This window comes from Echinops telfairi, unplaced genomic scaffold (assembly GCF_000313985.2).
Source record: "Echinops telfairi isolate 266 unplaced genomic scaffold, ASM31398v2 ScPeMD7_7416;HRSCAF=8454, whole genome shotgun sequence".
In the NCBI taxonomy this organism is placed as follows: domain Eukaryota; kingdom Metazoa; phylum Chordata; class Mammalia; order Afrosoricida; family Tenrecidae; genus Echinops; species Echinops telfairi.
In genome coordinates, this window is record NW_022111316.1 from 2,418,655 (window position 1) to 2,446,090 (window position 27,436).

At 43.8% G+C, this 27,436-nt stretch overlaps 1 protein-coding gene across 1 annotated transcript in view; it reads left to right on the forward strand.

Moving 5' to 3' along the window:
* Nucleotides 1-27,436, forward strand: part of PATL1 (PAT1 homolog 1, processing body mRNA decay factor) — a 41,422-nt gene that overhangs the window by 1,855 nt on the left and 12,131 nt on the right. Inside the window, exons 2-15 of the mRNA XM_004714924.2 lie at nucleotides 13-135; nucleotides 1,856-1,967; nucleotides 14,345-14,562; nucleotides 15,083-15,163; nucleotides 15,753-15,947; nucleotides 16,848-16,949; nucleotides 17,798-17,887; nucleotides 18,427-18,647; nucleotides 19,430-19,519; nucleotides 21,643-21,823; nucleotides 23,442-23,565; nucleotides 24,398-24,495; nucleotides 25,022-25,081; nucleotides 26,076-26,224. Coding sequence (XP_004714981.2) covers nucleotides 13-135; nucleotides 1,856-1,967; nucleotides 14,345-14,562; nucleotides 15,083-15,163; nucleotides 15,753-15,947; nucleotides 16,848-16,949; nucleotides 17,798-17,887; nucleotides 18,427-18,647; nucleotides 19,430-19,519; nucleotides 21,643-21,823; nucleotides 23,442-23,565; nucleotides 24,398-24,495; nucleotides 25,022-25,081; nucleotides 26,076-26,224 — 1,844 coding nt within the window. The remainder of the gene's footprint in view (nucleotides 1-12; nucleotides 136-1,855; nucleotides 1,968-14,344; nucleotides 14,563-15,082; nucleotides 15,164-15,752; nucleotides 15,948-16,847; nucleotides 16,950-17,797; nucleotides 17,888-18,426; nucleotides 18,648-19,429; nucleotides 19,520-21,642; nucleotides 21,824-23,441; nucleotides 23,566-24,397; nucleotides 24,496-25,021; nucleotides 25,082-26,075; nucleotides 26,225-27,436) is intronic.

Consider the following 27,436-nt stretch of genomic DNA (forward strand, 5'->3'; position numbering starts at 1 on the left):
CGCTGGGGAGAGCTGGCCTCGGTTCTGCCCTGGGGAGGGCCCGCTACCCGCGGCGACCAGGCCCCTCCACCTCCGTCCGAGGACGAGACCTGTAGGGGAGCGCTCTGCACCGATCCCGCAGCCCTTCTTGAGGAGGTAGTTTCGCCCCCCACCACCGGCATGCCCAGAGCCGCGTTTCCCGCCCTGGGGTGTGCACCCCTGTCTCCCCAGATTCAAAGCGACCCGCACGCACTCAGCAGCCCAGTCGAGGGAGCATGGACCTGCCCCTTGACTTGGCTCCTAGACTATGTGCTAATGGGGGGGGGGCGCCTCCAATTTGGAAGGGGCGTGTCCAGCAGAAGTTTCCTGGACGAATGAAGGGTGGCTTGAGTTGGGTGCCGGGTGCCGGGAATTCTGACCCTATTACTAACCCACTGTGTGACCTTGGGTGACCCCAGATCTCTGGGCCAAAGTTTCTGGGTTTGTAGAATCAAAGGGCATGTCTTTCCAATTCAAAACAAACGGTGATTTGGCTCAGTAGATCCCTGTCCTTTGGAAGGGTGTGTGTGACTGGAAATTACCTTTGATGTGGAGGGCCGGAGTAGCTAGTGAGTCTGCTTTAAGAACGTTTGTGAGGTCTTAAGGCTGGATAGGATGACCTGGTAACTTTGAACTCTGAGTCCGTTTGGATTTGGGGGATGACAACTTTGCTAAGAGGTAGCCAGCCGGGCAAGGTTATCACCAAGCTTACCTATTAAGAGTTTGTGGTGCTCTGATCCTGAGCCTTTGGAATTTATAAGCAGATCTGCTTCATACTTAATAGGCGTTAAGACCAAACAGCTCTTACGTAAGCATGAAAGATGATGGGATACAGGGTGCAGAAGCTGCCAAAAGAAAAAAGACCGCATGGAGGTTCAGTTGAAAAGGGTGACATAGAAGGGGGGAAAGTTTTAAACTCAACATTTTAATGTGTTCAAGTCACAGTTACTGTTTTTGATGGCACCAACAACCAGGGACCCATCAAAGCCTGTCACAGCTACATGGTTGGGCTGCAATCTGCAAGGTCCACAGTTCGAAACCCCTAACCACTCCTCTGTAGAAAGATGGGGCTTTCCCATAACTCCATAAGAGATTGTAAATCCTGTAAAGAGTTACCGTCTGCAAACTCCTGGAGGGTCCCCATGCATCCACTCAATGGCTGTGAGTTTATTGTACTCAAACTACAGTTTAGAAGACTAAAGCTTAGAGCCTAGCTCAGAGCCTGAAACATGATTGTTGTCCTATCAGAAAGAACAGGGCTTGTAAGTGGTGGAACCAGAACTTCAGTTTGCCATATTACTGCTTTCCCAGAATTCATTTATCGGTACTCACTGAAAAGTTAGCTTTCTGTTGTGTGACTAGAGTTTGGACTTAAAGGGAAAGAGTGGAAGATGAAGAGAAAGCTTTACAAGGGATTAATCGTCTGTAAAATATGGCATGAATATGATGAGGAAGATGAGAACTTTGTTGGAAAGGATACATCAAATTCAAGCAAAATGATGCAGTATTTGTTTTCATTCTGCTCCAACCCGTGGTGTAAAGGTAGTTGCAGGCCTACTTCCTTCATTTCATGAGGAAATGCTATTAGAGACTTGAAATATTGTACAACCAAAACACTTGGCGAAGAAGGAGAAATGATGTAAGGAACAGACGATAGCAATTGAAAGAAAGGAAGATCCTAAAATATAACAAATTGGGGAGTGAAGAATAGGCCATCTTTACAGGACGTCATAATAAAGCTATGTTCATTAGAGAAGAGAAAATGAACGTTTTTAAAATGAAGATGTGATGTAATGAAACGCTTAGCTCTTTCCTCCTCTTTTTGTCTTTCATATAGTCTTTAGAGGATTGCCCTCTAGATGAAGATGAAGATGCATTTCAGGGCCTGGGAGAGGAAGATGAAGAGATTGACCAATTCAATGATGATACTTTTGGGTCAGGGGCAATTGGTAAGTGGCATTTTTCTGTATTATCACCTGGGTTGGCACGATTATCTACTCTTGTTTTTAGAATAGTTGAAACTTCACTAGAAACTTCTCCCTTCTAGACTCCTGCTTGTCTCACCTAAAGCACCAGGTATTGTCTTAGCCCTGACCCTTTCGGCTATAGCTTAATGTTGACAATATAAAGAATTCAGATGGTTACAAAAGTAGGCACTTGGACAGCTTTTGACATTTTTCTACAAGAGGAAGGTTTCGGTGTGTACGACACATCATTTAAGTAAAAGGAATATACAATTGACTCCTGGCGCAATGGTCACATGTTTGGATGATAACCTCAGGTACGGTATACAGTTCCAAACCACAAGCTGCTCCACAGGAGAAAGATGAGGCTTTCCATTTCTGTAAACAACTAGTCACAGGAACCCACAAGGACAATTCTGTTCTGCCCTGTAGGGTCAGGATTACTCTGTGGTAGTGAGTAGTAGTAGTAATAGAAGACTCAGGTTCTAGGGCGTGTGGGTATGTGAGTTTCTGCTTAAAATCTGTCTTATCAAGAGTAGAGTGAATGACCCTGCTGTTGTCTTATAGTGCCTTTAACACAAGTCTTTTATCCCAGAAGAGTCCTGATAAGACTTGATGAGTTTTGTGAGTTTTAAGTTTTGTGCACAAATGAAATTTTTCAGTGCCTTAGAGAAAGTCATAGAGGGCTGCTAAATTTATAGGCAATAGTGTAACAATTGCTGCTATGGGGAATTTAGGGAGCAAGCATGTACATATATGGTAAAGATTGAGATCCTAAAATGCATAGGTAAGGGTCAGTGCAAATAGTTTTGCCTCTACTATTGATGTTGGGAAGCAGCAATAAGAATGTTTGTGTTGGCTTGAGTGAAGAGGAACCCCCCCCCCAGAGGATCCCCTACCCCCTTCCCCTCCCCTAACTACCTCCTCACTGAGGAGGCATTCTGTGCCTTAGCCTCTGCCTTCATCATCTTTTTACAGAGAATATTTTGCTGCCTTAATAATATACCTCTTCCCCTCCTTTTGATGCATATTCTTCTCCTTTCTACCTCCCCCCCCCTCCAGTTTTCCTACCCCAGGGGGTATGTATTGTCTTCCCCTCTTACCTACTTTTTATATAATGGGCTCCTTTTTTTATACAGGAAAAAAACAAACAAGTATGGTCTTTAAAAAAAATGTTTGTGCTGGAATGCATAAATATGTGTGGCTATCTCTTTGCAACTTACAGACTTTCTGTTGTTACAACATAGTACATTTACATATAAGGAAGGAAGGAAATTTTAGTGGCAGTGAGTAATCAATCCCAAGATGCAAATGAGAAGTCTTAAAGTAACATAATGGTTACTCACTTTGCAGTTACACAGCTTAAAGCTTTGATTCAATTGACTGAACTAGCAAAGACGAAAAAGTGTATTACAGTATTGTCAACCAGGTTTCCAGAATTTTTTAGGAACCTCAAGAAAAGATTTTAAGATAAAGAAGCTGAACCCATTATGTCAGTGAGCCAAAGTCTTTTGGATTATAGCCATACCTAGGAGATGAGACCGTCCAAGAGCATGACATGATCTCAGGCCCTGTCGTCTCTCCTTGGAGATCACAGGGAAAGGGAAGTAGAATAGAATTAAAAAGCAGGGAGCTGATGTGGACTGCAGATTGGATTTGGAAATTAGTTCAGTGATAATTTATGGAACAATGCAGAAATCACAAATATGCTGCACTTCTAGAACTCTTTGTGTTCAAATACTGTAACAAATGTTTCTTAGTTATCTAGTGACAAATACACAAAACATTAGGATTAGCATTGCTTTTAGAGAAGCCCTAGTGCTGTAGTGCTGCATTGCTCACCACAAGGTACACAATTCAAAACCCCCAGCCACTCTGGGAGCAAGACAGGCTGTCTACTCCCATAGGGTCACAGTCTCAAACCCACAGGGGCAGTTCCACCTTGTCCTGTAGGGTCACTGTGAGTCAGAATTAACTTGATGCCACTAATACTGGTTTTAGATTGTGTTTGTGTTTGTTACCTACCTAGGCCTACCACGGTGGATTTATGTAGAATTTATTCTCTCTCAGTTCTCTCTCCCCAATTCAGAGTGCTAGCTCCAGGGGGAGGGGGGGGCTGTCTGTCAGCTCTGGGGGGAAGGTCCTGTCTCTTTTCAGCATCTATGGACCTGTCATCCCTTGGTGCTCTCCCTGTTTGTTGGTATCAATCTTCCCCAGGATCTAGGAGGAATATGAAGTTAGTAAAGCACCTGAGTGCTCAAGTTCATATCTTTCTACTCACTTCTCCCTCCACTGAACTTTTGTCTGTCTGTCTTTCACACACCAGGGAAACATCCTCCTGTGGATCAGGGCTGGGCACTGTGAGTCGGAATGGTATCTTTGGCAGTGAGTTTGGTTTTTGGATCCCTCCCTAATCCACTTAGCAACTGATTGACTGATCACATCAGTTGACATCATGGGGATGATTACATAAATGCCTAACCACTGAGAAGCATCGCCTAGCCAAGGTCACGTGTATTCTGGGTTGGTTTGTTTTAACTTTTTATCATGAATTAGAGGGTTTACTGATTGAATCATCATTTTTATACTCAACAATTTATCAAACCTCAAAAAGATTTTTTTTTTTAATCAAACCTCCCAATTGCTCTGTTCCCATAATTTTTCCCCGTCATTTCTCCTTTATTGGATATTATCTTCCCCTTCTCCCAAGTTAACACCCGTCTATCTACCCTTTAGCCTATGACTTCCCATTCCCTCCCTTCTTGTAACCATCAAAGTCTGGTTCTTTTAGTATGAAAGACTTTTCTTGATTTTTATTTTTTATATCTTTAGTAATAATGGTCTCAGCAATATTCGTCCTTTTGTGGTTGACTAATTTCACACAACATAATGTCCTCCAGTTCCATCCATGTCAAGAGGTATTTCACAGATTCATCATTATTCCATTGGGGTATGTGCCAGAGTACCCATTCTTCCATCGATGGGCATTTAAGTTGTTTCCATTTTCTTGCTATTGTGGGTAGAGTTCTGATGAACATGATAATTCAGTTGATTTATAGATGTTATAGTAAGATGCAGGTGCATAGTAATTAGGTTCAGTTTTAAACCACAAAATGTTGACTTCCAAACTGCTATGGAAAGTCATTTTCCAGGTTTCTATGACATTATTATGTCAATACCAGTGGAACTGAAGGAAGATATAAAACAGCACTGACGTCATTGATGAAAAACAAGGTTCACAGAATTGATGGAATACTAGTTCTGGTGTTTTAGCAAACCAATGTAATATGGTTACACTTATCTGTATCTAGAAATTTGAAAGACAAACTCTCTGGCCAGCTGACTGGAGAAGATCCCTATTTGTACCCATTCAAAAGAGAAGCGATTCAGCCGAATGCAGAAAACCAGTCGCAGTAATACACAGTCTGAGAACCTCTGGAACCTTAATGTGAATCTAGAAGAGAACATGGATTGAGGGTATCATTTTAAATGTCAGATAGACCTTGGAATACCAGGAAGATGGTTTATTGGTCATGCAAAGGTGTTGGGGCTGTGTAGATCATAACAAAATGTGGCTAACATTGTAAAGAAGGGGAAATGTTCAACCAGTACGTAGACCAGTAGTCCAGACAAAGCAAGGAGTTCTTGTGTGGTTTGCAATCAGGAGATATGTGGCTAGTGTTGCATCCTTCTACCACACTTCATCTATATACTGAGCAAATAAGCTGAAAAGTTGGACTATGTGGGGAAGAACGCAACATCAGCATTGAAGGAATACTCTTAACAGCCTGCAAAATGTACATGGTACCACAACCTTGCTGACAGCAAAGAGGACTTATGGCACTTACTAATTAATGGATATCAAAGACTACTGCTTTCAATATGGATTACGCCCAAACACCAAACAGAACTCCCCACTTGACCAGTGGGTAACATGGTAAATGGTTATAGTTGTAGATATGGAAGAGATTATAGTTGTCGAGGATTTCCTTGTACTTGGAGCCATGATCGACACATGGAAGTAGCAGTCATGAAATGGTGAAGTAGTGCATTCTGCAAATCTGCCACACGAGACCCACTTAAAGTATTACAAGTAAAGGTGTTACTTAGAGGACTAAGATGCTCCTGACCCAAGTCATGATACTGTCACTCTCATCTGCGTGTAGAAGCTGGACAACGAGTAAGATGGATTTATGCCTTTGTTACGATGTTAGCTAAAAAGATTGAATATACTATGGATTGTCAGAAGAAAACACAGATCTGTCTTGGGAGAAGTACAATCAGAATATTCCATAGGAGCAAGGGTAGCAAGACTACACTTCACTCCGGACACATTATCAGGAAGGACCGGTGCCTGGAGAAGTACATCAGATGTGGGAAGTAGAAAAAGAGGAAGACGGTTGACACAGTGGCAGCAGCAGAGGCTGGCACTAGACTGTGCATACAGGGTCACTATGAATCGGAAGCAACTCCACGACACCTAACAACAACGTGTCCTTACAAAATGGGAATGATCATCCCTTAAAATGATATTAAGAGTATGGAAGGGGAGGTTGGGGAGAAGAATTGTATGACATGTGAATCATATGCCAATAAAACTGCAAGATTAAAAAGTATATATTAGAGTGTGCAGAGCTATACTTCATATGATATGGGAAAAGAAAAGTACACCACATTAAAATACCTAGAAGGTGAAAGAACAGGTTGTAGAAAGTACAAGTGAAATTAAAAGATGGGAATTTCCCCGTAAATTTTCTTGAAGCCCATTTAGGAAGGCAGTGATCATCGCATACATTTAGCCCATTTTGTATCTTAGAGCTTTTACAAAGGCGATGAAAAGGACTTAATGGCCTGCAAACTTTATAATGGACAAGAGGTGTTTTTTTGAGAAGAGCTTTCTAATTATGAACTCTTAACATTGAGAAAACTATAAACTTGAAATGTGAAGTTAAAATTCAGAATTAAAATCTGAATTCTTCCAAACATCTTAGCATAAGTACTGTGACCATATTGCATATACAAGGGAACTTCAAAAAGTTCATAGAAACGTAGAAGCGAAGGAATTTTTCTGTGAACTTTTTGAAGCCCCCTTGTATAGATAGGTATTATAACAACAACAACAAAACGTACTGCATTGAGTCGATGCTGACTCATAGTGACCCTGTAGGATAAGGTAGAACTGTCCTGGTGAGTTTCCAAGACGTACCTGTTAATGGAAATAGAAAGCCCTGTCTTTCTCCCTACATTTACATACAGACACCAAAAGCCACTGCCATCAAATTGATTCCAATTCAGAATGAAGCAGGGAAGTAACAGAGGTCTGTGGGGCCAGCCCCAATCCAACTATATCGACCCCCTCCCCAGAATCGTGAACTACAGAGGACAGCACTGAAGATACAGCCCAGGGGGATGTCGGGTCTGCCCGGACCACGTGGGAGCAAACTAAGAGAAAGAATGGACTGCATCCTGGCCCACCACGCCCAAGGACGACATTCCTGCTTGGAGTAGCCAAGGCACAGAAAGGATCATAGGGCCAGCCCTACTGTGAGACACGACATCCCCTCGCTGACCCACAGCACTGGAGACAGTGCGGGAATTGTGCCCTGTCTGACACACATACACCCCTCACCGGGGCAAAACAATTAGGGAGTGCAGCAGAGCAGCAAGGAGAAGCAACAAGATCCCTGAGGAATCCTGAAAATAGACTTCAGATTCGGAGGGCAGGGCTTGGCACCTAGCTCCTCAGACTCGATTGGAAAACATACAGAAGGGTAAGCAGACAGACCTGGAGCTCTTTATTGATAGGCCCTTTTTTTCTTTTTCTTTTTCACATCTATCTATATAAGATAAGCAAGATAAATAATCCCAAGGAGAAAACAGGACCAGCGGTTCTAGGAGGACAAGGGAGATGGGGGGAAAGGGAGGCGGGAGACAGCAAGAGATCTAAAATCAATGGCGAGGAGGGCACAGAATGCCTGTTGGGGTTCAGCCAAGGGCAATGTAGCCAAGAGGAATTATTGAGACCGAATGAAGATCAAACAAGACAGTAGGACAGGAGGAAAGTAAAAGAAAATAGAGGAACAAACTGGGAGGCAAAAGACATTTATAGGGGTATAAATGTAAGTATATACATGTAAATATGTGAATATATAAGCAATAGGGATATAGGCCTATGTCATTAATTGTATATTAAGCATTAAGGTAGAAGGTGGACATTGGGCCTCTATTCAAGTCCCTGAGTTCTAATAACTTGGCATTCTGTGATGCTCACCTTCCTCACGATCGCTGAAGTCAAAATGGGTACATACCTTGACACGGATGGATGGATGGATTGTGATAAGAGTTGCACGAACCCCAATAAAATGATTTTTTTCATGGGTTCATAAGCAAATATGGTGAAGAAAGATGATGGTGCCCGGTTACTAGAAGATACAGCGTGTGGGTTCTTAAAGGCTTGAAGTGGCCATCTACCAGGGAAACAGCAAAGCCCACATGGAAGAATCATACCACCCTGTGTGATCACGAGGTGTCGACAGGATCAAGTATAAGGCTTCAGAAGACCCCAAAGAAACAATCATCTATGCAAACGAGGAGATCAGAGTAGAGACTCAAAACCTATCTATAGACAATGGGACATTCCCTCACAGAATGGTCACAAAAAAAGAACAAGCCAGCCAGGGTGCAGTATAGCACCAACAAAACCCCCAATATTCCTCTAGTTCTTTAATGCTTTCACCCTGCCACTGTCATGACCCCAGCTCTACCTGACAAATCTGACCAGAGTAGGTACACTCATACAGATCAGAGATTAAAACACAGAATCCAGGACAGGTACACCCTGTAGAAACAAGAATAGGAGTAGCGATACCATGAGGGGAGGGGAAGGTCGGGAGGGGGGGGGGGTGTTACTGATTGCAATGATCAATGTATTACATTCCCCCTCCCCCAAGGGGACACACAACAGAAACGTGGGTGAAGGGAGATTATCAAGGGTTCATGAGGGTGGAAGGGTTGGGGAGAGAGGGAAAAAAGGAGCTGATAGCAAGGGCTCCAGTAGAAAGAAAATGTTTTGAAAATGATGATGGCAACATGTATAAGTGTGCTTGATATAGTTGATGTATGGATTGTTATTAAGAGCTGTAAGAGCCCCCAATAAAATGTTATTTTAAAAAATGTTTTTTCCAACTCATAGCAACTCTAGGGCAGGGGTAGAACTGCCCCAGTGGGTTTCCAAGACTTAATGGAAATAGAAAGCTCTTTCTTTCTCCCATGCATTATATGTGCACAGCAAAACCCACTGCCGTCAAATTGATTCCAAGTCATAGCAACTCTATCAGGCATGGATAGAACTGCCCCTGTATGTTTCCAAGGCCTCAGATCTTCATGAGAGGAGCTAGAAGCCTCATCTTTCTCACTCAGTGACTAGTGGAGTCAAACTGCTGACCCTGTGGTTAGTAGTCCAATGCCTAACTGACTATGCCACCACGACTCCTACAAATACATACATACACAAATTTCATGTACACATTTCCAAAATACTATATATAGATGATGATATAGATGCAAAGAAAGAATTGCTTTCTAGACCATCCTGTGACTTGTTTGATACACCTCTGTTTGCTAGTTTTTCATTCAAGGATTGAATGCCTTAAATAACACCTGTTAGTACAAAGGGTTTGATTATGGTTTGGGTTTTTTTGTTTGTTTTGATTGTAGTAACTAGCTACAGATGGTGTGAAACATCTTTCCTTTCCTTGGTCACTATCTTCTTCATGACTTAGGATTGTCATCATCATTGCATTAGCTGCAGCTCATTCTCTAATAATAAAAACTTTAGATTTATGTGATTATAAAAAATCATTTTATTGGGGGCTCTTACAGCTGTTATCACAGTCCATACATACATCCATTGTGTCACACATCTGTACATACGTTGCCAACATTTTCTTTCTACTTGAGCCCTTGGTATCTACTTGTTTTTCCCCTTTCCCCACCCTCCCTCTCATGAACCCTTGATAATTTTTTTTTTTCATGTCTTAAACTGACAGCAGTCTCCCTTCACCCACTTTTTTGTTGTCTGTCTCCCGGGAATGAGGTTATACATAGATCATTGTGTTCGGTATTCCCCATCTCCCCCCCACCTTACCCTTCCTCTCCCGGTTTCAGTACTCTCATTATTGGTCCTGAGGGGTTTATCTGTCCTGGATTCCCTGTGTTTCAAGCTCTTATCTGTACCAGTATACATGCTTTGGTCTAGCAGATTTGTAAAGTAGAATTGGGGTCATGATAGTGGGAGGGAGACAGCATTAAGGAACTAGAGGAAAGTTGTATGTTTCATCTGTGCTTACTGCACCCTGACTGGCTTCTCTCTTGTGACCCTTATGTGAGGGGATGTCCAATTATCTACAAATGGGCTTTTGGTCTCCACTCTACCCTCCCCCTCATTCACGTCGATAAAATGTTTTGTTCTGGGTCTTTGATGACTGATATCTGATCCAATGGACACCTCATGATCACACAGGGTTTGAAGGTAAATAAGCAGCCATCTAGCTGAGAAAGCAACAAAGCCCACATGGAAGAAGCACACCAGCCTGTGATGCTTGTTTTATTGTGGCACCGTCTTAACAGTTTTATACATGAGCGGGCTTCAAAGAGCTGGAAAGAAAATAGACTTGAAAGATAGAAACATTTTAATAAACTTTTTAGAGATTTGTGAGTATATTCTCACTGCAGCCCTGTGTCTGAGATACTATTGTTTTTATCCTTATTTTGCAAATGAGGAATTGAAAGTTTAAGTGACTATAAATGCAATCCATAGGAATAACCAATTAGGTTAAAACCATCCAAGGGGAATTTTTTGAAACCTTCTGCCTTGATTTGAAAGGACTGCCCATTTTTTCTATATCTCTTTTATCAATAACTCCTTTAGGAACTTGAAAGTGCCTAGATCTACGTTTTATTCTGTTTTAAAATAGCCTTGAAATAGCTCTCAGGTTAGTATTACAGCAAGTGGAATGGTGGAAGCGGTCAGATTCCATCCATGTGCGGCTTAATCAGATGGAGGAAACCACACCTTCACCCCTTCATTTCTCTTGGTATTCCTTTGCCCCACCCACTGTCCTTTTGAGGCATGTGGACTGAGTTCAGTCACTAACATATTTCAGGCATTGTGTTTTTAGATCTTTTGGAAAGGGTACACGATGAAGTCTGCTGTAGGGAAGGCATAGGATCTCTGACATAGCACCTCAGTTGGTTTTTCACAAGAGAAAATATTCAAATTGATAAGGATTTTTGTCTTGCTTAGATCCATAATCAGTACTCTTGACACATTGCATTGGATAAATCTGCACGAAACTTCTTGAAAATGTTGAAAAGCAAGGGTTTTTCTTTGAGAACGAGGTGCGCCTGACACAAACCATGGTGTTTTCAGTCGTCTGATATGTACGTCAAGGTGGGACATTGAATAAGGAAGACCAAAGAAGAATGGATGTGTTTGAATTGTGGGGCTGGCGAAGAATATTGAAAATATCACGAACTGCTAAAAGGACAAATAACTCTATCTTGCAAGAGGTACAGCCAGAAGTGCTCCTTAGAGGCAAGGGTGGTGAGACTAACATACTTTGGCGTGTCAGGAGAGGCCAGTCCCTGGAGAAGACCATCACGCTAGATAGAGGAGAGTAGGAGCAAACAAGAGGAAGGCCCCCGGTGAGATGGATTGACACCGCGGCCGCTGCAACAATAGGCTCAAACATCAAAATAACCGGGAAGATGGTGCAGGACTGGCAGTGCTTTCGTTCTGTTGTGCTCAGGGTCACTGTCGATCGGAACTGACCCAGTGGCACCTGACAGCAACAGCAACATTAAAAATTGCTAATGATCCACAGGCTCATCTGTGGGGAAAAATCAAGTTACTTACCAAATAAAATTGAATATAGATATAGATATTTAACACACATATATTCACATAGACTTTTTTTTCTAATGAGCTAAAGGGCATATGTACCTGGTGAAAAACTGCATGACTTGCTGTCTCAGAAACCCCTCTCAGTGGCAGTGGGTTTGGTATTTTGGATTGGTACACGCATGGAAAGGTGTACAAAATCATTAAGGTCAAAAGAAAGCCAGTGAAATGTGACAGGTTGCATTTTTTTTAAACTTCGCCAACAACTGATACAATTATAGGGAACTTTTCTAGGTCACATATTTCTTTAACACATATATATTTGAATGCAGAAAGAACGAGTAAAGGTAGTTCACAGGGTGTACACGAGTCTCAGGAAAAAATAGATGCCGTTTATTACACCTTTACTGTGTACCAGGCACCGTGGGGTTTTGTTGTCCTCTCCTTTCCTTGTAGTGGTGTCTCTGACTCTTTCTTCCACTTGATTCTCTGCAGTATTTAGAAAAAGTAGATTGAAGGTATTGTCCTCAAGGACAGTTTTTCAGAATTCAGTTGCTATTATAAAGGGAATTATGTGTTATTCCTCTCGAACTTTAAGACACAGAAACATAGCTACGAGAGAAATATGTAGCATGCACGGAAGACCACTTCCTTTGTGGGTTAGAAAATATTGTGTGCTTAGATTGAAGTGGAGAGAATGAAATGGGATTGTGGGGGGAAGCTTCAGTGGAGTGGGAGGGGCGTGAGAGCTTTTCTGATGGAGAATGGATTGATCAGATTGGGAACCCTAGATGAGAGACATGATCAAAGTAAGATGGTCTACTTAGGGAAACAGCGACAGAAGGTTCTGAAGATTTTCCATCTGTGCTATAGTGGGACTCAAAAATAATGCAACGCCATCCTAATTAGTAAGAAAATAAATCAATCCTCCTGTCAGTGCTACAGATTGTACAGTAGTGCACAGATAGAACAAAGACAGTGTGCACGATCCTGGCGCAAGTCACCACACCCTTCTCCCCAAGTTACAGAAGACACCTGACAAGCCTCCATGGCAACACTGACAGCCCTGTCTTCAACGCAGCAGTCCGTATGTCGCTTTTAAGAAAAGGAGCCACGGGAGGGAGGGGGAAAATGAGGAGCTGATACCAAGGGCTCAATAGAAAGTAAATGCCTGGAAATTAATGAAGGCAACATGTGTACAAACAATGCCTGATGCAATCGATGTATGGATTATAACAAGAGTTGTAAGAGTCCCCAATAAAACAATCGTTTAATAAAAGTAAATAAATAATTAAAAAATAAATTGTTTTTTAAAAAGCATCCATTGTATAATGCTAACTGTAAACATATTAAATAAAGGTGCCTTTACTGCTTTTGTTTTTATGATTCACATGTAAATATGTACAGTAGCCACATCAAGATCTCTCTCCAATGATCCCCCATTTCAACCAGAGTACCCCACAAGGACCTGTATGAGCTCCCACTGCCTGCCTCCTTGATCAAAACTTCTACTCTTTCTGTCTTGCTCATTCCACTCCTTGCTGTTTCTTAAATCCACCACTCTGATTCACACCTTACAATCTTTGTGCCGACAATCCCTCTGCCTGGGATGCTCCTTTCTCCGGTGTCCACAGTCAACGTTTCTTCTATACGCCTACTGCATTGTCATCTTCTGCTACATTGCTTACAATCAGGAAGGATGTGTGTCAGGCTATATCCTCTCATACGTATGTGCTGAGCATATGCCTCTAGTGGATGGGCTTTGTGACAAAGACCACAGCATCAAGATTGAAGGAAGGTTTGTTGAGAGACTTGCTGATGAGAATCGAAGACTGCAGCCTTCAGTGTGGATTGCAGCTCAGTGTGAAGAAAACAAGTGCAGGGACTCCAGTTCCTAAAGACAGGCTTCGTTACTCGTGGTTGTAGATCCTCTACTCTCTGCTTTTACCTCTTGGAAGGTGAAATGTGTTGCAAGCCAGACCCCAGGGAAACTCTCCTTATATTGGATCAAGGGTATGACGAGATTAAGGGTGTTATATCCCAAACTTAATCTTCTCGTTGGTTTATACTTTTGATCACTTCATGAGGATGATTGCATAGCTGCCCGTTTACATAATCATGTAACTGCTAAACCACTGAGAATCATGGCCCATCCAAATTGGCACACATTTCAGGGAGCACAATTTAATCTATGACGGTCTCCAAATATAGTATGAACACCCTTGATAAGGTATTGAATCTAAACATTCAAATATTATCTCTGGTACAATATTTATTAGTTCCTACTGGTGAGAAGCCCACTTGAATGTGTCTCTTATGATGAGCCTCATTTCACATCGCTAAGTAGAAACTTGGCTTTCTTCTCATTCTCCGGAGTTGGACTTGTTCATCTGGCTAACTAAAGAATTTCATAAAACTTTTGTGCCTGTATGAACGGCCTGTTTTTCCTGGTTTCCTGTAGATGATGATTGGCAGGAAGCACATGAGCGCCTGGCCGAATTGGAAGAGAAGGTGCCGGTGGCAGTTCCTGAACAAACAGGCAACGGGGAAAGGGATGAGATGGACTTGCTGGGTGACCATGAGGAGAACCTGGCAGAAAGGCTGAGTAAAATGGTGATCGAAAATGAACTAGAAGACCCTGCTATCATGAGGGCTGTGCAGACCAGACCAGTTTTGCAAGTAAGTTGGATCTGACTTGACAATCACAGCGGTTGGCATTCATGTAGAGGGGTATTGAGCTTTGCCATTTTTGCCCTCTACTATAATGAAAGAAGGGCCCGTGGTGGGGTAGTGATTATGAGCTGGGATCATGAACAGCTGTGATCAGCAAGGTCAGCAGTTCAAACCCACCAGCTGCCCGGGGGAATGGATGGGGCTCTCTGCTCCTATAAGGAGTAGTAGTCTCAGAAACCCACAGGGACAGTTCTACTCTGTCCTGTAGGGTCCTATGCGTTGGCATCAACTCGATGGCAAGGAATTTGTAATGAAAGAATTACCTTTTGAAAGTAGATTGATAAGCCACTTCCCAGAGATAGCAGATACGAAGCTGAAACACCGTGTGTTGTAGAGCACCATTACTGTTTTATCCTCCAGCAGTGGAGGCTCTTTTGGATCCTCATGTTCCACAGCAGCAGCTTAGTCACTCAGGCGTTCCACACATCTAGACTTTATGTGTGTGTGTTTGTTTTTCTTTTATTAGCCCCAACCAGGAAGTCTCAATTCCAGCATCTGGGATGGATCTGAAGTTCTGAGGCGAATTCGAGGACCACTGCTTGCTCAGGTATTAAACATTTCCTCTTTCTCTAACATTCCTAACATGCGCACGTTTCGTGCTAGCTCCTCAGATCACGGTTTTCTCCGTGAAAGAATGGCTAAGTGTACATCAGTTGCCAATAGTTTCTTGACTGCTGCATCTAGCACCAAACAGCTGTACCTGTTGATGTCCCTGCCTCACCTTCCTCGGCAGTGCTCATTTGCTCTATTGTGAGAAGGTGAATCAGGAGCCAATGAAACTAAAATTCGTCAGTTTGCAGTTTAAATTACTTGAAAAGTCATTTCCAGGCAAAACTACAGGGACAAAGAATTGAGGGGTGGCTGGCTGGCAGGGGTAGGAGGGCTTGACTACAAGGGAATTTGAGGGAGGAATGAATCTATTCTAAACTTTGATTAAAGTGGCTGATCACAGATGTGTGTATCAAAATATAGAGAGCTATACACTACTAGAGAGAGTGCCTTTTACTACACGTACATTTAAAAGTAAAACTTAAAACGTGTAAGATATTTGGGCATCTGAAGAGATTGCTAAAATATTTCCAATTTGCTAATTTCTGTTTTCTGAGGGGTTTTGTTTTAACCACTTCTTTCATTAGGAAATGCCTACCGTGTCTGTACTAGAATATGCCTTGCCCCAAAGGCCCCCACAAGGCCCAGAAGATGATCGGGATCTTTCTGAGCGTGCATTACCCAGGAGGTCCACTTCCCCGATCATTGGGAGCCCCCCCGTGAGAGCTGTTCCCATAGGCACCCCACCTAAGCAGATGGCAGTGCCCAGCTTCAACCAGCAGGTACCTCTCATTAACAGGCACTCAGCCCAGGCTATTGGGAATCTGGGCCCAATCGTTTGGGAAATGTGTGATGCTGGGCGGGAAGAGGGTTGGCAGTGTTGGGTAGGCATTAGATTAGAAAGAAAACTAGCCAATTAGAGAAGACACTAGTGCAAATCAGAGACACATTCCCTAGCACCCTTTCTTGCTGCTGCTGTTGCCTTTTAATTGGGGGAGAAGAAGAACCGCTCACCACGCTGAGCATGGATGTCCTGTGTAAAGTGTCTTGGAGGCTGCCCAAAACATGCAGAGAGAACTGAAAGCTGGTGGGAGTGGGAGCACACGGCATGGTCCACATCCCTTTTTACCTTTAAGATATCCCTGCTTTCCCTAGAGCCTGTGCAGTCCTGTTCCATAGACTTCCCTCCACCTGAAACCAGCAGCTGAAAAGGAAGGCCAATTTGGAAGGTATGGGGGGAGGGTGGTGTTGGTATGGCCTAGTTAGGCTCGCTGTCCGGTGGAGTCACAGTGTGGATCAGGAAAGTGCTGAGCACGGTGGCCATATCACAGGCTCCTCAGAAAAGGACTTAGTTAATCCTCCAGCTTTCTTATTCCTTCCCCCTCGCTGCTACCAAAACTGATCCTCTTGGAGAGAATTTGCAAGTCAGAATATCTGCTGGCACTTCCCTCAGATAGCATGGAAGGGTGGGGTAACTGGAGAATTAGCTAACCCTTCCTCTGTGAGAACTGGCACTTGGCATGACTCTGGAGAGAGGAAGTGACCCATAGCCGCAACAGTTTGTTTAGCTGCAGGGTTTGGCACTGAGCTCTGTGGCTCTGCCAGTACTTGAGGGGAGGGAGTGTAGGTGGAGGAAAAGCTGACTTAATTGAATGTAGTTGTGTATATGCTTGTCCTGATAGATCCTGTGTCCGAAGCCAGTCCATGTCCGGCCTCCAGTGCCATCACGTTACCCTGCTCCCTATGGTGAGAGAATGTCTCCAAACCAGCTCTGCGGTGTCCCGGTACGTCATTGTGCCGCCTGTGTGGACACTACCAGTATGTGTTACTCTTATTGGTTGCTGTCCAGTCGATGTGACTCATGGAGACCCACCCTGTGTGTGACCGAGTTGACTATTCCATAGAGTTTTTTCTTGGTTTCAGTTATAGCAGAAGCAGGTCGCCAGGCCTTTCTTTCATGTTACCACTAGAAGGGCTCGAATTGCTGTGCTGCCTTTTAGGTTAGCCATCCAAGAAAAACTGTTGACGGCATCCAAAGAGGGGCCTTCGTCAGTATATTCCATCTTCCTGGTTGGGAGCCTTTTTTATCCTCATACTTGGCTATCTGGATCTGATAATCCCCAAGCCCAGAATTTGTGACCCATCATGATCAGTCAACTTACACCTCATGTCCTTCTCATCTGCGAAATAGGAATCCTTGGTGTGACTCTCTGGCCTCCTGCTACTTCAATGTCCGCACCCCTCATTCTCCTACTTTTTTGTGCCATGAGATCGGAGTACTTTATACCTTCTAGCACTGTCGATTCTGTATATTCCCTCAGTGGAAAGCTTGTTGGTACAGCATCGACTCCCAGACTTTTTGGTGTGGGGGGCGTGGGGGGACAGTGCCCACCAGGCCATTGAAAACTTTGGTACTATAGCTCGTCATTCAGGATAAAGGGTAGGTATTTGCTTTTGCAACTCCCTTGAGTGATCCAGTGCCCCCCAGGGAGTGAGTGACAGCGCCCAGTTTGGGAAATGTTGCGCTATTATTTGCAAGATTTTGCCTGTGTTGTAACTGAGTGCCCTTACTAGATTGATGTATGTGCCTATTTCATAGTATGAATATAACTTTTCTTTCTTTTTTCCTTAGAACTCTTCCCTCTTAGGTCACCCTTTCCCTCCTAGTGTACCTCCAGTTCTGAGCCCTCTCCAGAGAGCACAGCTTCTCGGAGGAGCTCAGGTAAGCCTAGGAAACATCCCCCCCTCCCTCCCGCCCGCCCAAGAGCTCCTAGGTTCTCAGAGGCTCACTAAAGAGTGCTGCTGTTGTGGGCTGCCCTGTATTGACTGCACAGAGCTGCCCTATAGGCCTTTGTAGGTTGTCTTTGTGAAAACAGACTGCCAAGGCCTTTCTGTCACCTGGAGGGTTCGAACGGCTGACCTTCTGGTTAACAACCACGAGCTTGACTTACACCACTGGGGCTCCATCCATTAGATGATAATAGCCATCTCTATTCTTTCATTACTGCCTCTGTTTTCTTTTTTAAACTTATTGATGGAAAAAGTATTCACATTTGATGAAAAGCAAAGGAACTTGCTCCATAGGGTTTTCCCGGCTCTAATTTTTACAGAAGCCCACCACTCAGCCTTTCTACCATGGGTGTGTGTGTGTGTGTGTGTGTGTGTGTGTGTGTGTGTGTGTAAGGGGCGGTGGACAGGTTGTCAAACTTTAGATGCAGAGCCATGCATGAACTGAACCCAAGGTCTTGTTCTTCTTTGTAGCTACAGCCTGGACGGATGTCTCCCAGCCAGTTTGCACGGGTCCCGGGATTTGTCAGTAGCCCACTAGCTGCCGTGAATTCCAAGTTGCTGCAAGGGCGAGTTGGGCAGATGCTTCCCCCAGCACCAGGCTTTCGTGCCTTCTTCAGTGCTCCCCGCCCCGCTACCCCACCTCCACTACCGCAGCACCCTCCTGGCCCAGGACCTCACCTGCAAAACCTCAGGTATCCCAAACGTAGCCTTCTGTTTCATCCGTTGTCAGCCAGGTGTCTTGATCAGTAATACAGTACAGAAGTGGCTCTTGCAGAGCAATGTGTTCTGAGATTGGAGTGGATCAGATTAGATGATCCTCAAATCGCAAAGCACGGAAATGTTTTACCAGTTCCAGCCTCTCTCATGAGTCACACATTCCTCAAGAACCACACATGTCTCCTGTACACAGTCTCACTACAAGTTTAATCCACGCTTGTAATATTTATCCTAAACTTTGTTGCGTCTCGCTTCATTCCCTTTTTACAAAGACACACTGACAGAACACACAGTGCCTGCCGCTTGATAAGAATTTCCACATTCTCCAGAAACAGATCGAGCTGCTGAGAAGTCCGCTCTGCTGGTGGCAACACAAGCTAATTTATTCCACCCTCTTGTTTTACAAGAAGAGTTCAAGTTCCTGCTTCAGCAAAATCACATTTTATTACATATTCTGCATACTGTGTCTTTCCCAAATAGTTGAAACTGAGCCTCTTCAGTCTACTGAAAGACGTCTGCTACTGGAGCGGCTGGTTTGCTTGAATTTTATGACCGTTCTCTTGGGAATGGAGATGTGGGCCTTGTGCAAGATAGGTCAGAGAGTGGCATCTTCTTCTTTAGAGCCGATATCCTTAGACTAGACAGGAGTGTTTCCCTGAGTAAACCTGGGTGGAATTGTGCTGTGTTGCTGGGTCCTTTGAAACATCAAATCTTAAGCCTCCTCACACAGTTGAAACTCTTGAACCTATTTTCTTAGATCTCAGGCCCCAATGTTTCGACCAGACACGACTCACCTTCACCCCCAGCACCGCCGGCTCTTGCATCAAAGACAGCAACAGAACAGAAAGTGAGTACCCAGCCCACTCCTGTGTCTTCCTAACGCACACAGCTTTTGATTTTGACAGCATTATAGGGTGCGCTGCATCACATTTCACCGTTTTCATCCATCTAATTCGTTTTGAGATAACTTTGCTGGGAAAATCAAATTACAAAAGCTACAATTTCATGTTTTTAATGCCCTAGCTTTTAAATAAGAAGATACTATGAACTGTTCTTCAAATTGTTATGACTGTGGTGATCATAAATCGCAATGAAAGTTTAGGTCTGATTTTTAATGTCTTAATGAACATGTGTACTCACCCTGCACCAAGTTCTCACTGTATTTGTGCTCTTGCTGCCTTTTGCTCGCCATCCTTGCTCAGAGGTGATCCTGAAATAGAGTGGCTAGCCTTGCCTTTGGGTGTTAATGTGAAGCCAATGGCCATTCTGTGTTTCTTCTTCGAGTGAATGAATGCGTATTGGCTGGATGCGGATTCAGCCATGATGGACAGAAATGAGGACTATGTGTGTGCCAGGCACTATGACAGGTTTTAGAGATAAAAAGAACAAATTAGGTAAAGCCACTCCTTTCTTGAATCTTAGATGCCACAAAACCCCATCTATAAAAAATAAAGAAAGTAACCATGACTGAGAGAAATCTCTTGATCCTCTCAATTTTCTGGTTCTGTGCAGTGTGCATAATTCCTTCACCATGTCAGAAGCATTCTAGGATATTTTTCAGAAGACAAAAATCCAGTCTGAGCTCTTAAGACTCAGAAAGTACAAACCGTAAAGGGAAAGATGAATATGTCTCTATTATCTGCATACACTAATAGGCAGTTCTCGCGTGGCTCATAAGCAAGAAAAGCTCCAGCTCTCTCTTAATCAAGAAATTGTGATTAAAATGAGGTAGCCATTTTCTATCATCAGCTAGGCACAATTTGAAATGCCTCACTTGTGCTAGGGTGGAATGGATATACAGCCTCTTGAGGGGAAAAAAGGTGGCAAGAATGAGGTTGGGAATGTAGACTCACTGCATCCTAGCATTGGGCATGTGATCCGGGTGGGTGAAATCAAAAACAATGTTGAGTACCAAAGCAAGAAGCATGATACAGGGAGCTTCAACATGTCCATGGGAAAAATTTAAATTCTTTGTCCACTATTATTTCTGGATAGCTGAAAGGCAAAGTAGCATAATATGATGATTTTTAAGTGTGTAGTATTTAAAGATGTGCACAGGAGCCATCGGGTGTAAAACATTGCCTGAGGTCAGGGAAAGAGAGGGTGATGGTGCCTCACAGAAGGAAGAGACTCAATACTGGGACTCAGGGCCAGAAGAGGGACTGCTGATAGGGACACTGTGTCACTTGAATAGCCCCCCCCCCCTTTTTTTTTTAAGCTGACGCAAATTTGGCCATAAAAAAGGTTTTATCATAAAATCCAGATGCTAGGTTAGTGGATGTTTGCTATAGTGTTTGCTGAATTATAATTTTGTAGATTATAAATCTCAGTAAAAATTGAGACATCTCTGAATTCAGAAAATAGATTTTGAGATCTTATTGAAATATTTCATAATTTTAGAGGTTTTTTTTTTTTTTAAGTATGTAGACTTTAGATTCAAATTGACATATGTATGTTCAGATATCTTTTATTGTGCCACAGGGTGTATGGACAGCTTTGGACAAGTTACTTGATCTCTCGTGGTCTCAGTGGTTAGTTTAAGTGGAGAAAATTAAATGGCTTATTTTGGAGGGCTTACACAAAATGTCCATGGGTGAAAATACTAAGCACCTGGTAGGCTCTCTGATCATGGTATTTATTTTAATTATGTATTGTGTAGCTCTGTCCTCTTAAGTTCTATTAAAACACAATTATTTTTACGCCCTTTTAGCAAAAAGGAGCCCTGGTAGTGTGGCTTCTCTTTGAGCTACTAACTACAAAGTCAACGGTTTGAAACCACCCTTTCCTTGAAGGGAAAAAATGAGGCTTTTTACGCCTGTTAAGATTTACCGTCTCAGAAGCCCATGAGGCAGTTCTGTGCACTACAATGTTGCTTGAGTTTGGGGTCGGTGGTTTTAAGAATTATCTTGTTGTTATATGCTACCCTGAATGCAACCACTTGGAGTGAATGCGGCATTTGTTTGCTTTCAGTCAGCATCGGAATCTCAATGGTGCAGGAGATAGAGGAAGTCATCGAAACAGTCATCAAGATCATCTTCGAAAGGATCCGTATGCGAATCTCATGCTGCAGCGAGAAAAGGACTGGGTCTCCAAAATCCAGATGATGCAACTGCAAAGCACTGATCCTTATCTGGATGACTTCTACTACCAGGTAAGCACTGTATCCCTACCCGGATGATTTCCACTACCAGCTAACTGCTGTGTGCTGCTTCTGGACATAGGAGTGTGTGTTAGCCATCAGAGATATGCAAGTCAAACCCACCATTCCACTCCCACACACGTGTACAGCAAAAGCTGGTGAAGATGTGGGGAAATTTGAATTGTTACCTGTTACCACTGGTGGGAGTGCAAAAGTGGTACAGCCCTGCTGGAAAACAATGTGGCAGGTCCTCGGAAAACTAAACATAGAACTCATTTGGCCCAGCATTTCTCCTCACTCTCTACCCAGCAGGATTTGCAATCAGAGACTCAAAAGGAGACTTGTATGCGAGTATAGTGCTATTCAGAGCAGGCCAGAGATAGAAATAACCTGTGTGCCTCTGAGGCATGTACATGAACACACACAGTGCGGTACATCCACCTCATGGAAAGCTGCGCTGCCAGTAGGAGAGGCGGCTTCTTGCTGCATGCTGTATTCTGTGTGGAGCTTGAAGCCATCAGGCGGAGCCAAGTAAGCCAAGCACAAAAGGACAAAGTGGTGACCTCACTTAAAAAGACAAGAAAAGGCAAATGTATAGCTTACCAGGAGCAGGAGGAAGAGAAGAAAAGGAGCCAACGGTGATGGTAAAGTTGCCTTAATTAAGGGTAAAGGTGAATAGTCTATTTATTATAGCTACTGACAATAAGTCGTACACCTACAGAAAGTGTAATTGGGCACAGTTGTGTGATAGACATTTACATCCATGACACCCTCCCACCCCCCCAAGAAAAAGAAAAGAGTAGATGCTGAGCCTGTTTACAGCACCTCGGGGATTTGGTTGCTTGGCTTAGAGGTTTAGGGTCATGATTTCATGTTGCTGCTGCTGTTAGGTACCATGCAGTCAGGATGAGGGTGATCACAGAACTGGAAGAATGCGATCAAGTGTCGGACCTGTTGAACTGGTGTCGGTTTTAATGTGTGAGTTTTCAGCAAACCGATTAAGCAAATTTTATCCTCAAGCTAGTGGTCTCTCTTGTTCAGTGACTAGTTTGCTTAAATAAGGTGGCTTTAGAAATTTTATGAAAAATTGCCATTATCTTTTAATTCCATTTGTCTATGAACTTTTTGAAGCCCAGCCCCCACCCTCACCCAACCCGCCCGCCATATGCATTCTACTTCTTTCACATAGAGGCTCTCAGATTGGCATCATCAAACCGTTTGGCATCAGTTGAGGAGTTCGAAACCACCAGCCAGCTCCGAAGGAAAAAGAAGGCTTTCTACTCCTCTAAAAATTTAGAGTCTCAGGAACTCAGGGCAGTTCTACCCTGCCCTATAGGGTCACTATGAGTTGGCATCGACTCAGTGGCAGTGAGTTTGGTGTTTTGGCTTTGGGCATCAATAATCTGCTTCCTTCTGTTGGCAGTTACAGACATCACCACTGGTGACTAACTTGTTTAAAAACTGGAATTTGTTGATAAAGTGAGTTGATGGCAACCTAGCAAATTAAGAGTTCAGAACATGTCGTGGAGTTGAAGTCATGTTATTGCTGCGAGTGTAGATCAATTATTTAATGGTGATACGCAGCCCTGTTGTGTGCTTGTGTTGCAACTCAAATCTTCTTGTGTGGCAGAATTACTTTGAGAAACTGGAGAAACTATCAGCTGCTGAAGAAATGCAAGGTGAGGGCCCTAAGAAGGAACGCACCAAGCTCATCACCCCTCAGGTGGCCAAACTGGAGCACGCCTATAAGCCAGGTAAGGTCCTTGTGTCTGTGCCCGTGATAGGAGACACTGGAGGTGCACTGCGGATGTGCTGAAATATAAGTAATGTATACAGGGCAGCGCTGGTTATGACTAAGAAATGGTCATGAGTGTGTCTCTGATTCCAGTGTGTAGGTGAGTAAGAACAGGTGCCTGGGGGTCTTATTTAGTCAACAGTTGTGTAAGAATCTATGCTGTCAAAGTTCCCCGTGATGCAGCAGATGAAGGTGATGGTGATGGTGAATTTATTAAGAGGGGAGTTTGGTTCAGTCCAAGTGAAGGCAGTTTTACCTAACATTAAAGGGCAAGTAGGAGTTGCCTGTCAGTCAGATAGATGGACACAAGAGATGTCTTAAACCTTTTCTCATGCATAGCCTCAGTGCTTTGCAGATAACATTTTCTACTTTTGGTTCCATGATTTTTTAAACCTGTGAAAATGTCTAGTATCCCTAAATCAGTGGTTCTCAACCTTCCTAATGCCATGACTCTTTCATACACTTCCTCATGTGGTGGTGACTCCCCAACCATAACATTATTTTCGTTGCTACTTCACTGTCATTTTGCTACTGTGATGAATTAGGCGATCCCCTGTGAAAAGGTCATTCGATACCCCCCTCAAAGGGGTCGCGATCCACAGGTTGAGAACCACTGCCCTAAGTATGGTAGATGGGGGGGGCAGGATAAGTTTTAATAAGAGATTACATTGGGTAATACCTAGCTCTCTTATGGAGAATTGTTAAAGACTGAGTAGTGAAGGTAAAGATCTTTGAAAGCTGCTGGCTGCTTTGTTAAGTGTTTGTTCTGTTGAACTTCTCTGTCCTTGTAGTGCAGTTTGAAGGCTCTCTGGGAAAGCTCACTGTCTCGAGTGTGAATAATCCCCGCAAAATGATCGATGCTGTTGTAACGTCTCGGAGTGAGGATGATGTAAGTCTTGGCAGAATTGGGCACTTGAAAGAGGATGGTCATTTGTGGGGTCCCTGTGGCATGGGGTGGGAAGAAGGAGCTGCTTCCTTGACCAGCACCACGTGGCTGCCATCCTGGCTTTGCACAGCCGGGTCTCCTTGGCAAGCAGTCATGGCCTGGGTGCAGCAGTGCTCTGTTTGGATAGCACCGCCTGCAGGCAGGCACATCTTCTTATGCCACGTTGCTGTTTAAAACAGTGGTCATTTCTGTGTTTAAGATTGTCCTGTGATAGCCTCCGCCTGTGCTGCATTCTATGATTACCTTTTGCTCATCTGTGAATCAGCTCCGACGTTTAGTGTGGGTAGGTTGGATCATCTTTAGAATCTTGGTCTACATTAGTGTTATTTACATCATGAACTCCAAGAGTCTATATTCTCAGAGTAACTGCAGAAGGGAGCCTGCAGGTACACACTGAGTAAGTTATTTTTAACTAGGAAAGAGTTTGCATTGACTAGTCTTAACTTTTTTTTCCTTTTCATTTTTTAAGGAGACAAAAGAAAAACAGGTTCGGGACAAAAGACGAAAAACTCTTTTCATAATCGAGAAAGTAAGTTGCTACCTTTAGTTTCCAACCCATAATTGTCAGGTGTCTGTATACACGAGTGAACAGCGAATTAGTGTTCTGTGAATTTTAGATCAATAGCTAGTTTCTTCCTCTATCCCTGTTGTGTCCAGAACACCCAGGAACGAGTGTGGTAAGAGCACTGCACTTAGAAATACGGAGGCTTTGTCCAGGCTGATTATGCCACGTGTCTGAGCCCAGTGTCTGAGCAGGTCAGTGCCCTGCGTATGGCAGAGCGAGACACTGCCCAGACCTGCACCGTGCTCACAGCTGCTGCTACGGTTGGGCCCTTTGTTGCAGCCACTAGGTCAGTCCATCTTGAGGGTCCTCCAGGTCCTCTGTGCTGGGCTGGGTCCTAAGTAACAGTTAGGTCACACATAAGCAGGTGGCTGGTAGAGGACGCAAAACCCATGTGTTGAGGCCCCAGAGCATGGCGGTTAAGGGCACAGCACACAACCGTTTCTGACCACACCTACCTGGGGCAAGTTATTTTACCTTTCTGTCTGATGCCCACTTTTTTCATGTATAAACAGAGTGACGGTGAAACCTTTCTCACTGGCCTGTGGTGCCTAGTCAGGGAATCCACGAGAAGTGTTTGGAACAGAGCCTGTCACCTACTAATACGATGAATTTATGATGATCCAGTTTTAGAAATAGGGAGGCATGCTTGTAGTGGCGTGATACATAATTGTCTGTTAAACAGGATGCTAACAATACATAAAAACACAGTGTTGTCGCTGCAGCATCCTCACTTTCCTCCTTACCACATCTTCTGGGTCAGAGGTGGAGGAGGATCGAGGGTGGTGGAGGAATTCCTGACATTCTCCTCCCGTGTTTCTGGATTGAATGAGCGCAGACTCCCCCACCCCGTCTCAGCCTTTACTCAAGGACTTTCCCCTTATCTGGTCCTCCTCAACTGCAAGCTGTTCTCCGTGATCCTGACCTCACCTGCCCTCGGCTTGCTTTGTGTTTCCCTCAGACGTACAGTTTACTCCTTGAGGTGGAGGACTACGAAAGGCGCTATCTCCTCAGTCTGGAAGCGGAGCGGCCGGCCCTGGTGGACGAAAGAAAGCATAACATCTGTAGCATGTATGACAACTTAAGGGGGAAACTGCCTGGACAAGAGAGGTAAGAACCGTGTACATTGAAGGAAACAGACCAAATTGAGTGTACACATTTCAGCCTTTGTATTTTGTTGTTGTTATTTGTTTGGGGGTGGGGGATGGGAGGGATTATTTTTAAATTAATAGATTATTCTTTTAGGTTTAGAAACAAAGTACAGAGAGCTCCCAGCACACAGTTTGCCATTTTAATAACAGCTTGCACTAGTGTGGCCCACGTGTTATAATTGATGAATCCGTGGTGATACTGTTAGCTAAATTGGATGGTTTCCATAGGGTTTATTCTTTCTTTCGTAATTTTTATTACATTTTGAGGAAAGTTGCAGAGCAAGTTGGTTTTCCTGTCCCCTGTTAATACACATTTTGCTTCATGACATTGGCTACAGCCCCCTCAATGTGACAGCACTCTTCCCACTTGCTCCCTGCTTTCTGTTGGTCTTTCCTCTCCGCCCCCCTCCCAACTTCTGAACTTGGCATTGGGGCAGGTGATGCCCTCCTGGTCTCCTGGTTAATTGTACAGTGTGTGTTACTTTAGGTAGGTAGTCCTTTCAATCGTTTTGGATACTACCCATCTGTATCATCTCTGTCAGCTCAAATGTATCCCTTCATCTCAACTCAAATGCCGCTTCATATAAAACTTTTCATAATCCTCCACAGATAGGAAATAAAAGTGTCTCTTGATTCTGGCTAGCTGTGCAAACCAAAGCCAAACTGACTGCCATGAAGTTGAAGCCGACTCGTAGTGACCCCGTATGTAGGACCGAGTAGAACTGTCCCTGTCACTTTCTAGGACTAACTTTTTATGGGAGTAGAAAGGCCCGACTTTGTCCTGAGGGGCCGCTGGTAGTTTCAAACAGCTGACCTTGCTGATAGCACTATGCCCCCAGGGCTCCTGGTTAGCCCTCCCAAACAAAAAACCTAAATCCACTGCCATCAAGTCAGTTCCAACCCATAACGACCCCGTGGAAATGTTCTGGGGCTATAAATCTTTGTGAAAGCAGTCGGCCTTAACTTTCTCCTGCAGAGTAGCTGGGGGACTTACTCCATTGACCTTCCAGTTAGCAGTTCGTTCCACAAGGCAGCCCAGCTCTGTAATGAATGAACAGAACTAAGACTTCAAGCCGTCAAGTCCATTCTGACTCAGAGCAGCCCTGTATCTGTCACACACACACCTCACGCCCGCGACCATCAAGTCCATTCTGACTCAGAGCAGCCCTGT